Consider the following 12,877-nt stretch of genomic DNA (forward strand, 5'->3'; position numbering starts at 1 on the left):
AAAAAGGGAAATACTAATTTTTTCCTTGATTGCTATCATATATGGCTGTACCTTACCTGCACAAATGCCGGGTAGCCGTGGGACACGAGTGTACTTGTCGAACTTTTGTTATTTTACACACATTTATAATCAACAAACTGAAAAGCTGGGTGTTTGAACACCAATTAAAATATAGAAGAGGCTTCGGTGAGTGAGTGAGCTTCAGAGAGCTGAGGCTTCAGTGTACACCATCACGCCAAAGTTTACACCTTTGAAAGCATGATTTTTCATCGAAAACGGCCATTCTTTCTAGCAATTATGTTTTTGTTTGTTTATTGTAAATTGTGTGACGTAGAGACAACCACTTTTGCCTTGTCTGTTTATGATAAAGTGGTTTGTATATGCATGAAAATTTGTCATAGCTATTAGAATTTGCTACGTTGTGCATACAAAATGTGTGATAAATTTTTCCGTCTACAAATGTGTGAAACATACTTTAGATAAGGCTATGGTTGATGACGTTAGCTCAGGCTGTCTTTAAATTTTATATGTTGGTATATGTCAATGGCATCACTGCATATTTTGTATGTCAGCTAATTGTAAACCTTAGATTCACTTGAATATAAACCAGTTTTGGCTTCCTGTTTTTATTGTTATTGAAGTATGCATATTGCTTTTGCACGCTGTATATTTTGTATACCAGTGTTGCCATAACAAATTTTATTCATAAAGTTTCCATGTTAGCAGCAGTTTTCCACTGCTGATGTTGTTACGAACAGGCCACTTAGATTGGTAAATTGTACTTTCATTTTCAGACACATCGTTTGTTGTTTGTGCATTATTTTTTCCTGCTAATAACTAGATTTTTATTTCATTAAACAATTATGGATGTTGTGAATGTTTCAGGTTAGTGTTGCCCTACTAACAGGAAATCTAATTATACTGAAAGTATGACATACCAATATATACATGTGTGACATCACTTTGAATTGTAAAGTACTTCAAGTTAAAAATAAAATACAAATGATGACATTCAAACAATTGTTAGCATGAAACTAATTATAATTATGTTTGTGCTTGTGTATGCAATTGATATTTAACATTTAGGTTCCTTTCATTTTGTTCTTTGTTGTAGATTATACAGGATGGGAATTTGAGAAGTCGGTTCAACATGATGAACTTTATGAATGGCTAGAAAGAAATTTTCACCTCTGCTGGGGTTGTGCCATCTTTTATGTTGCTGCAGTATTTTCTGGACAGAAATATATGGAAAGCAAGCCAAGGCATGAATACACTATAATTTGATTGTGAAATATATATATTGTTATTTTAGGTGCTTCAGGAGGTGGCCTATACTATAATTTTCCAGTTTATGATGATGCTTATGTTATTGTAGATTCAACCTGCGCCAGCCAATGTTGATGTGGTCTATTTTTCTGGCCATTTTCAGTATAATGGGAACTGTTAGATGTTTGATAAACATGCTAACACGTTTAAACAAGGAAGGTGTAAGAACATTGATATGTCATCCACAAATTTATGATGACCCAATTTTGAGATTCTGGGGTGCTGTCTTTATTCCTAGTAAAGTCTTGGAATACAGTAAGTATCACACGCTCAATTATAAACTTTTAATGCCATAAGTTTTCTTTAATCTTTTTTTTTCTTCTTTGTTTAAATATCATCTTGTTATTGCAGTTGACACAGCGTTTATTGTCTTACGGAAACAAAAATTGATCTTTTTGCACTGGTATCATCATGTTACCGTATCACTCTTCACTTGGTGGTGTTTAGCAGCTCGTGCTCCTGGTAAGAAAGTTTGCTCCAATGACATCTAATCACTATTTATTCTTCTGCACTCAGTCTTACAAGAAACTTTGTGTTGATGTAACATCTGGCTTCTTAGTCGTCTTTTTTCTTAAATTTGGGAATAATTTTGTAATTAAAACTGTCTTACAGTTCCTTTTTAAAAACATTAATTTGCTTCAAGCAAAAATTTGCTAGACAGAGGTTTTTTAATCATTTTTGCTTTTAAAAATAGCAAAATTGAAGCTAAGTGTGAAGTTTTTAACAAAAACGTATCATTTTATACATGACATCTTCAAAACCAGCATATCAAAAAATTGAATGTACAAACTGCACTAATTAAAAAAGGCTTGAAACTTAAAGACCTTTTTAATTTTGTTAAACTCATAAGAATGAAATCATGAGAATAGAAGTAGCAATTAAATAAGAAACAACATTAGGTTTAGTGACCCTTGTGAATAAAATGTTCTCTAGTCACTATATAAAACTTAAAAAAAGACTGAACTCAAAAGTATTGTTTGCAATGAGCTATGGATTTGAATCACACAACTCTGTTAGTCCAATAAAACTCATTGTTGGATACCATAGTTGGTATGTTTGTTTTGTCAAACAACTAAAATAGGAGTGGAAGGCACTCCCTCATTTAGCCTTACCATTTTGATAAAGCTGATTTCCAGAATGGCAAAGGGCAATTCCCGTTTATTCAATGACACGCTGAGTGCTGTTTGCATTTACCTTCACCAACATAGCAGATTTTTTAGCTACAGCACTGCGTTATCATAAAATTGTGAAGTGGATTTACCGGAAAGACTAAATGTCCAACGCGCCATGTGTTTTATATCAATTTTAATTGACGTGTCATTACACATGCCGCCTTATGTAAGCAATAGGATTAAAGGGAAAAAGTTACGGAAGCATTTCAACAAGTTTTTTTGTGTCAATATGTTTACAAGCCAGCCGATGTCAACCGTTTGCATTTAATGATTTACTGTAATGCTGACATTGTAGCTTTCGCAAAACATTTAAATTCGCTTTTACGGGAATGACAATTATTTGAAAATGATCAAATTCAGACGAACTATTCATTAACTTCTTTACCAATATCCAAAGTTAAGAAACACATGTATGTGAAGACAGCTGAAATATAATTAGCTTATTTGGTGAAGTATCACAGCATGCCCGAAAACACCCATCCAGGCTATACGAAATGGAACAGAAACAGTGCTTTGTTTATCTTTATAAACATTCTTAACATCCTGTCTTACCACACTGAACGGTTTTAGCTTTTTAGAAATGCGTTAAAAAGCGCCGCTAACCTTAATATGAAGCGTATCATATCTTACATGTAGAATACCAATTCTTGCGTTATTATGCCAACTTTTATTTAATTATTCAGGTGGACCTATCTACATGACCGTTAATTTGTTCGTACATGCCCTCATGTATACTTACTACGCCGCGCGAGCCGCTCGTATTCCAGTGCCAAAGCCTATTGCTATATCCATCACAGTTTCACAGGTAGAGTGTGGATATGCTTATAGTTTCACGTTTGAACCTCATTCTTAATCGTACTTGCTGCGGATATCTTTCAAGTTTAAAAGTGTTTTTGATGTCGAACTATGCGTAGTGTTTAACTTGTCATTATAACGTCGTGGCCGTCTTCAAATTAATCTGGTTGATACTTTTTTCAGAAAAGTATCATTTTTTAGATAAATATACGTTTTTTTGGCCTAAAGCTATATTTTTGCCGTCATAACGTGACTTGAGTCACTTTGGACTTTGGACTCGACTCATTAGTACGTTACAACATTGGTGCTTTGCATCTATTTTATACATTTGCTAATATGAAAAATTAAGAAACAATTATTTTGGAACAGTTGAACGATTTAATTAATGTCTTCCTAAAAATGTGTTCTTTGAAATGCCCTCGGAAGTTTTTAAGTACCATGACAAATCTACTATTGCCATGTTTTATCTGTTTTGGGCCGCCTTCATTGTGAAAAATTTGCAACATCCCACAGTTTTTTAGGGCTATAAGCTATTGGGTTTAGTGTATGTCTTACATTAAACCGACCCGTTAAAGAATTGATATCTGAGTGTTCCAAGCGTTTGTTTCGGTGGACAGAAGGTGTGGCATACAGTTTCAGTCTACAACAATACTTACTAGCTTCTCTAACAATAATATTTTTGATTCACCTTCGTGTTGTGTTCATGTTGATAAACGCGTTGCCTAGCTGACTTTGCCCGGGACACTATAGACATATAGTGATTACAAACCCTACCGTTCTTCTGCAACGGTTACATTTACTATATACTGTGTTTTAAACTGTTTAACATTGGAATAGAAAATTAGGAAAAACGCAGGTCAAAGGTCTGTCGTTATATAACTACTCCGCTTGCCACTAGTGGTGCTGTTACCGCCCTTTTAATTTGTTGCTTTAAATTGCTTTTAATCGCCCGCGGAAATGAAGTTTACCGATTAGTCTTATTTTTTTTTAAACACTTCTCCATTTTCACGACGTATAACCGTATGTTAATGATTGACCAACTTCCCGACACTTACGATAACTGCTAAAAGTAATTTTACCGCAAAATATTTAGCAGAAATTTTACCAGGATTTACAGTAAATAGGTTAAGCGTTTCAAGGGAATTGTTTTTCGCATTAATCATGGATAGTTTCGGGAATTTTGAAGCATTAGCAAACAGTGTTGCAAACAAGCAATTAACTAAACGCCGCTTGCAGCGCAGAGATATCTTCGTGTATCGTTGACATAAATTTTATGAGAAAGGTTGGTACTTGTATATATGTAAAGGCAATGCAAACATACCATTGCACTCTTTGTTTTGTAAGAAATTCCAGTAACCTTTCAGGAAAACACTATGTATGCTGAAAAACAAAGTCACTAGCACTCGTTTTTGTGTGCTTGTTGTTGGATGCGTTATGGTAAATCTACACCGTTTTGCTTAAACACTTTAGTAATATACTTTAGTTAGGTTCACATTTGTACGCTCATAATTAAAAACCACCAAAGCAAGCGGGCCATCTTGCAGTAATTTCAGTACAATTAAAGTACGAATTGTTTGATGAACTATGTAAGAATCTGAAAGTGTAGTTCGTGAGCAGTTATAATGTCACAGCCCTTTCCTCTTTAACGCCACGTATATATTATATGCGTTTCCATCATGAGCATTGACACCGTTCCAAGAGAAAAACGAAACGTTTGCTAATACCATGTATAGGAATTTTTTGCCTGTTTCATTCCTGTTTCGGGTTGCAAGTCGCTCCATATATTCGTAACCGAAGTCTCAGTGCAATACTCTTACCATAACTCAAGAAACGTCAGGCTAAGAAAATGTAGAAGAAGCAGCGCAAATTTTAATAAAAAATAGCTTAGCGTTAAATAGAACGTTTAATCCGTCACGTAAAGCGGTGGTTTGCACATACGACATAATATATCCTCGAGCAATTGATACGTATGTTTTCATGTCCGGTGCAAGGGATGGCAGCGTTTGTTGACATTATTCAACGGTTTTAATTTCAGTGAGAATACAATTTCTTGCAAAAAATTTTGCCTTCATTATGTTACCCGCTTTCTAAGCCCTAATACCGTTAAAAGTTTGTCGGAAAAACTTAGCGAAAGGTGGAAAACCGACAGATACTTGCTAAAATGATGAACATAATATGGCAACCAAAATGTCACTTTGACGATTATAGCGCTGCCGGCTGCCATAAGAATAAAGCCGTAATCAATTCCAAATTTACACAACATAAACTTTGAACACGCCTCCAACAACAGTAGATTCTCATGTGAAATATACTTTGCAGATTATGCAGATGGTGATCGGCTGTACAACGATATCCTTGGCAAATTTATGGAGGCAGGACAATGACTGCAGGTCTTCGTTTAGCTATGTTTTCTGGGGCGGAGCAATGTATGCCTCCTACCTTGTTCTTTTCATGCACTTTTTCTACAACACCTACTTGAAAGCACGACCAAAGGAAGCCAAGGTAAAAATATTTTTGCATTGTGTATCCCCATTTTTGTTGACAGGTTGTGTGGTTAATGATTTTCAGTCTTGGCTGCCGAACGAAAACTTTGAAAATGCTTGATTCACATGACTTGATTCCCTTGATTGTATTTTGCTGCCTTATTGCATTCTACACCTGAAAAGTGTGTTTGTTTGTTAAAGTTTTACATACGATTCTGAAATCTTATCCGTTTCGAAATCCCAGCCGCAAAAAATGCATTGTTATCTTTTTTGCGTGTGTGATGATGCAAGAATATCGCACTATTGCCGAGTCGGACAAACTTGCATTAGAAACGTGATGTCATTTTGTGGTAGACACAGGGATCCACTTCTGCAAAGAGTTTGTTTTCTTCATTGAAATTGTTTCGAAAACGTCTATTAAATTTACCGATCTGTTCATTAATTTCCAGCACGGAAGTGATTGCAGACAAACATATCTTCCGTATTTTATAAATAGCGAAATTTTATGGATGGGCCGATACGAACCCAAACCCAAATAGATTCGCCGAATATCGCCTTTATGGAAGATTCGGGCGAACCCGAATATAATATTACTTATAAATTTACTGACTTTTGTTAAAAATGATGATCTATTTTCCGACAAAAGCTGAACTAGAGTCAGCAGTACTTATCATGAAGGTCGTTTTCGTAACGATTTTGCTTTTTCAATCGTTTTTAAACACTCTTTTTCGAAAGAAAGCGATTTGTTTATCGATTACATCATGTTACAAGCAAGACTTGACAAATTTTGGATGAAATTTTATTGTTTGGTTCTAATACGAATAGATTCGGGATTCGTTCGTGTCGACCTTCATGATATTCGGGTTTGCACGAACCCGAATAATCTTCCTCGCGGCACATCCCTAATAAATACGATAATAAAAAGTTATGCCTTTCGGTCAAGGCCGTTGTTGACTTTCCATATGGTGTGACATAATTTGCAAAACGAACAGTTCACTAAGTATCTTTTTTCGCTATTCGTTATACTGCTTTTACTACCTACTTTTTAGCGGAATTAATGTTTTTTAAATACCATTACAAGACCCTTCCGCATTTTTGTACTTGTGTTTGCAGAAACCTGTTCCTGAACCGGAAGAAAAGGAAACAGAAAACAGAAAAGTCTTTGAAAAAGACGAAAAGAACACGGTTAACGGGAATGGTTACAGCCTACGTGAAAGGAAACGCACCACACAATAGGCTATATAAGTATATATGTACAGTATTTTCTACTTATCGCCTCGTTATCGGTTTCTTCTTTGTTAAACAATTATGAATCGTTTTTCATCAAAGCCACATTCTGTTTATGTTTTGTGTATTACGGTATTCTAATTTTTATAATGACATTCTTGAACGCTTTAATTAATCATGTTAATCATCAAATTTGCAAACAACCTTAACTTTGCAACACTTTTAGCAATTTATTAGGAAACTTTTATTGCCATAGTTACCAAAAATATTACTTATTCAAATTTATCTAGTGTAAATGAGTAAATGTTTTTACTGTTAAAACTTAGATACATCTGTATTACTTAGCTAATACCGGCTATGATACATATTATAAATTTAACTATTTTTCGCTGTTTTATTGATTTTACGTCCCGTCCCGGAAACTTTTCCCCAAGCAAGTATAATCCGCTTTAAAAACAAAATTTAGTCCAGTTTATTAGAGTGCAGATGCGAACCTGACTATCAGAAGCAGTCGTTGCGTTAAGAGATTTGCCAAGTATATCAGCTCATGTGCAGAGTTGAATATGGTTTGTTTATACTATCCGGTTGTGTGTTAAACGTATAATTTCTCATGTGTTACAATCGCTTATTATCAATTTATTTCGAGAAGTGTTTGCTTTACTGCATCAATTATTTCTCAGAGTAGATATGCTTAATTCGGGACATATTTGTGAATGTTGTGACTATGTATATTAAGTTATCAGAGTATTTAATCATTTCAAAGGCTTGTTGCTGTATCGCTTAACCTGTTTAACTTTTCTTAAGTTGTGCCTTTGCTCTTCCGTCCAAGTTCCAAATTCGCTTAGAAGATGTAACTAACTTATTACTACTACTATTTTTAATGAATTATTAAGAAATCTTTGCTTAGCGTAGTTTATTTGAAGTACTTGTCACGTATATGATGCTATAATTGTGTTACAGCTGATCTAATGTTGATAATATATACCTTTATGGTATGATATGCCTAATAATATCATTTTACAATGGTAGCAACAGAATGACGGTATTGCTGACTGTGTTGCCATAACCAGAATTACCAACTAACAGAACACTTTGAAATGTATTTAACGATACCAAGCGTGCTGAAGGAGCGTTTTATTTAAACTCGTTGAAAAAATTTTAATCAGTTTCTGTTATCTCTTTCCATGCAAACCGTAGTAACTGAGGAGTGTTTTTAAGCTGGCTACTTGCATTAAGCGTTGTAATTTATGAATCATGTTATACTATAGTGTAGTCATTTTCGCTGTATTTTTTATTTTGTTAGTGTCTTAATGAAGAACTTAAACACGCCATCCTGTTCCTGACATTGGCTTGAAATCGATGTTTAAACTCTGATCTTGTTGCGCTTGCCGTGGTTTTTCTGAGTAGTTTCAATATATACTAATATACATTTGTTCAGAAATACAAGTTTTTTCATTGTGAAAGGTTGTCCATATCTGTGATGGAGAGCATACAGGATTTTATTTTCAAATTTTTGAAAAAGTTCAATTGTATGGGGTTTCATTATAGCAAACACTGTTGTCAACAACACGGTTTTCGTGCTGACAACGATTTCAAACCGCTAGGGGACGGTAGACATGAAAGCTACACACTGGACTATCCTTACCCTTTGTGGTCGGTGTGATCTTTGCTAAGTGATTAATATCAAATGTTGGCTGTTTTCAATTAAAATTATAGGAATGAGTTATATTTTAGTCATGTTTTTTGGGAAAGCAAGCTTTCATACTCAAAAGGGTTTTACCTAGAATTTACCGAAGCTTGAACTATATCGGAACTTTCTTAAGTAACTTAACATAAGGTAATTGTGTGTAATCTCCAGCATTTATTGCCTTCATTTTTAAATAGTTAAAAACAAAAAATCAAGCAAAGCAAATTAGCGTAAATGCCCTTTGGTGTACACAATATATGTGCGCTCTGCTGACCATGCAAACAACATTAAAAAATTCTGATGCTGCGTCATACCTTGGCGCAAAATATCGTCTCGACATACATTTATTGCGCAAAAGCACTTCGCTTTGAGTACATTTTGACGCACTCCCTAATATTTGTGACAATAAATGACAATTTAAGTGCTGACCACATTTGGCTTTTCTTTTTCGATGATTTATTGTCAAAGGTCCACCAGTTATCACCCGACTGTACAAATGAATTAATACCGCCGGGCAAATGGTTTGAAATTTTTAGAAGAAAATGTCATAAATTTTCTAACTGCGTAAACAAGCAGCAATATTTTGTTTGGTTTGAGCTCAAATAAAGATCTTCATCATCGACAAAACCAACGATTTCTTCTCGTACATGCGAATTGTCAACTTTAGGCATTTTTTGAAGTTCTTGCAGAAATTGAAAATCGCGTTTTGTATCTTATAGATGAGTAGAAGTTATGTTTTATTTTATTTCGTTACTTGCGGACTAAATTTGTAGACTAGTTCCACCTACCAGGACCAGCATGAATATTTCTCCTAAGCGGAACAGATGACTATGCCATTAAATTCATGGTATAGACCACCAGATGGAATAAACAAACGTGCAAAATATCAGATAAAATTAAGCACGACAATGAACAGGAATTAGGCAGAAGGAAATGAGCAGAAGCTGGCATTGATTTACAAAAAACTTATACTTCCAAGCAGGAACAGGCAATAAAGGCTGAACTATAGACAAAAGCTCAAATGAAGTCTGCTGTCTCCCTGGATACCTAGGTAGGTCTATTACATGTGACAGGTATATTTATTACACACATATACCAGACCACAGTGTGCTGTACTAATGACATGTTTACAGTTGCTAGGCACAGCTCATTTTGGAAAAAAATCTGTGTTTACCTCATTTTCTGTTTGGGGTAGCCTTAGAAGTATGATGCAATCTGAGAAATCCTTAAATGATAATGTAAAGCTGAAAATGAGAGTTATCTAGGACTTAAATATTATTTACTGTTAGATGTTAGATGTACTATCAATGATATTTGGTTACGCAATATTACTGTGTTTAGGTTATTTGATGCAAGAATACATAATCGAAGTGAAAGTAACTATAGTTATAGCAGTTTTAAAAAAATTTGAAATAGCCAAAGTGGTCCAAGTACAACTCACCAGTTGTGGTCATCAGAAAATTCTGGTAGACTTTTGAAACATCTAGTTTATCTATAGGTCTACTTGTAATTGTATATAGGTATTTACTGTTGAATTTACGTTTGATTATAATCATTTTTAGGAACATATATCAACCTAGTTGACGTGAAATATGGCTTTGTATCCCCCGAAATGCGAATATATATTTGCCCCTTGGTATTTGGAAATGTTCAACAAAATATTCAATGTGACAAATTCCAAGGAAATTTTACTTGACAATCTGGATCCCTGTGAAGATTCCATCGACTATTACCTCTCGAATGGTTTTGTTTACAGCTTAATTGCAGTCTATGCCCTTATCATTTTTATCGGACTTTTCGGTAGTCTCTGTGTCATCTGGGTCATTGTCACCTCTCCCAGTTTGCACAAGACTCTAAACTTTTTGCTGCTTTCTTTGGCTTTTAGTGACTTGGTTCTTACACTTTCTTTGCCTTGGACTTTGATCTACAACATATCTTACGACTATACCCTTGGTCCAGGGCTGTGTACAGCGATTCCTCCAATACAAGGTAACTATAAATGTTAACCAACATTGTAAATGGCTTTCTGGATTTTGATGTTTCAGCATTTTATACATTACAGCATAAAAAACGATAACGCTATAGGAATAATGAAGAAGTGTATCATTTAACAAAACCTAATTTAAAAGTTATTTGCGCTCTAACCAGCGTAATTTTTGAAAAAAGAGGCTGTATGTAGCCTAATTGAAATATCAGCTATAAGCAGCTATAAGTTAGCACGGCTTATATTTGGTACTATTTTTAAAATTTTATTAGTAAACTATAACGCTGTATATTTTTAGGGATGGCAGTGATGAGCTCAATTTACGCACTTCTTTTGATGGCAGTAGAGCGTTATCAAGTAATCTTACACCCTCATCATAGAGGACTGTTTAAAACTCCGCTGAGAATTGGGATGTTAATCGCTGTGGTTTGGGTAATTGCCATCTGTTTCCAGGCAAGAAATTTGGATGTAACAGACAATTAAAATGTTTAATTTGTTCAGCAGTTCATTACATAGCATTACTCGAGGGCTATTTGTTTTGTAATCGTATATAATATGTATATTTGTGATGTGGTGTAAATCAAAACGCATCAAATTAACTGAAAGACTGATGTAAGGTGATTTGAATAGTTTTGGTTCAAGATAAAATTAACTAAAATTCAACATTTTTTAAACATTACCTATTAATTACTACTATTTGTAGATTCCGCAATTTATCGTTCTCAGTGAAGAAGTTTTGCATCACGACATTGTCGTTTTATCTTCACATTCAGGCATTCCTGAGATAACTTACCGAGAGACAATTCAAATCTGTTCGGAGCTGTGGGCTGGAAATCAACAAAGTCTAGCTTATTCTATAGCTATTTTCACTTTTATTTACTCCGCTCCACTAATGGTTATTGTCGTTGTTTATGCAAGGATCGGCTACTTTATCTGGTTTCGACCGTCGCCAGTGGTTGTACTTTCGGCCAATGGAAATGAAAGAGCCCGATCTCAAAGAAAGAAAATCATGTCTATGCTGATCCTTCTGGCATCGGTATTTGCCGTATGCTGGGGTCCGTATTTTGTAACAATGTTAGTTTGCCTGGACGGACATTGTAACCCCGAACTGACTTCCTACTTCCAATGGCTTGGACATACCAACGTTGCCCTTGACCCCATACTCTACGCTTATTTACACGTACGAGTACGCGAGGAATTTTTACTTAAACTGAAGACTATTCGCCGCCGGATTACATCCTGGTTTACATTTCGAAAGCTGAAAAGAAGCAATGGAATTCGGCGCCGTCATACAGTGTCTGTAGCCTATGCTAGAAGCGAGCAACAGCAGCAAACTGGCACGACGCCCTTGATGTCAAATTCTCGACGTACTTTTCGTCACGTGTCATTTGTTACGTCACAAACGAATAGTCCTGCACTTAACATTCGTGGCAGCAAATTTCCAGAACTTTCTACAGATATTACGGCTACAATTACCCCAAACACAAACAGAAAATCAGTTACTTTTGCAAATCAAAATAATTTGCCTGGCATGGTATGATACGCTTGTTGTTTGTATGACAGCGTCATTTAGTAGCGGATTAATAAGAACTTTGCTACCGCTATGTGCGCTGCTGAGTAATTAGATAGCAACTTGGGAAAACCGATGTATATATTTGAGTTGAATTGTAATGGATTTAAACCTGTTTTCAGCAATACACGTTTTATCTCTTCTTTTGGTATTCCAAATCGCGGCCAATTATCTCATCTAAAATGGAATATATTCAGAATCGTAATGACCCGGGCCGAACTCGAATCACTTTTTGCAAAACCATGACTTGATTCGAATCCCATTCTATGAAATTGCTTAAATGATCTGATTTGACTCGAGTTAGTTGTCGTTCATTAGGTTTCAGCTTTAAGGTAAAATCAATTTTTCATTTTCTCTCCAAACGCATTAAAAAGTAATTTGAAAAAAAGTTTTGTCTACGAACCCGTATGGAACAACAAAACGCAGCAAATTTGTAAAAATTTCAAACGTTATTTTTGCTTATGGCTTGGTTTTAGATATCAAATGACTTGCCTCCAGCCACTTCTTCCAAACGACTTGACTTGCGAGTCGAGTTTGATGACTTGGTTTCTGTCTGATTATATTATTTATGTGTTCCACTGATATTCCAATGTTGTGTACAAAGCATTAGTAATAGAGAAAACCTGAAGAGCA

The 12,877-nt window shown here is 35.1% G+C and overlaps 2 protein-coding genes across 3 annotated transcripts; both read left to right on the forward strand.

The window, feature by feature from the left end:
- LOC143461820 (very long chain fatty acid elongase 6-like) lies at positions 1 to 8,466 on the forward strand. The gene is made up of 7 exons (XM_076959713.1): positions 1 to 885; positions 1,115 to 1,262; positions 1,376 to 1,581; positions 1,678 to 1,788; positions 3,182 to 3,303; positions 5,613 to 5,795; positions 6,890 to 8,466. Exons 1-7 carry the CDS (start codon positions 864 to 866, stop codon positions 7,010 to 7,012), a joined length of 915 nt encoding a protein of 304 aa, XP_076815828.1. The 5' UTR covers positions 1 to 863; the 3' UTR covers positions 7,013 to 8,466.
- An 815-nt stretch (positions 8,467 to 9,281) lies between these two features.
- Positions 9,282 to 12,858, forward strand: LOC143469760 (QRFP-like peptide receptor). 2 transcript variants are annotated; one of them, XM_076967579.1, is made up of 4 exons: positions 9,282 to 9,741; positions 10,253 to 10,679; positions 10,973 to 11,127; positions 11,378 to 12,858. In XM_076967579.1, the coding sequence occupies exons 2-4, from the start codon at positions 10,283 to 10,285 to the stop codon at positions 12,212 to 12,214; spliced, it is 1,389 nt and encodes a 462-aa protein (XP_076823694.1). In that variant the 5' UTR covers positions 9,282 to 9,741; positions 10,253 to 10,282; the 3' UTR covers positions 12,215 to 12,858. The 2 variants fall into 2 exon arrangements, with proteins under 2 accessions (XP_076823694.1, XP_076823686.1); XM_076967571.1 differs by lacking the exon at positions 9,282 to 9,741 and having other exon boundaries at positions 10,203 to 10,679.
- The last annotated feature ends 19 nt before the right edge of the window (positions 12,859 to 12,877 follow it).

The sequence above is a fragment of the Clavelina lepadiformis genome, chromosome 1 (assembly GCF_947623445.1).
Source record: "Clavelina lepadiformis chromosome 1, kaClaLepa1.1, whole genome shotgun sequence".
Lineage (NCBI taxonomy): Eukaryota > Metazoa > Chordata > Ascidiacea > Aplousobranchia > Clavelinidae > Clavelina > Clavelina lepadiformis.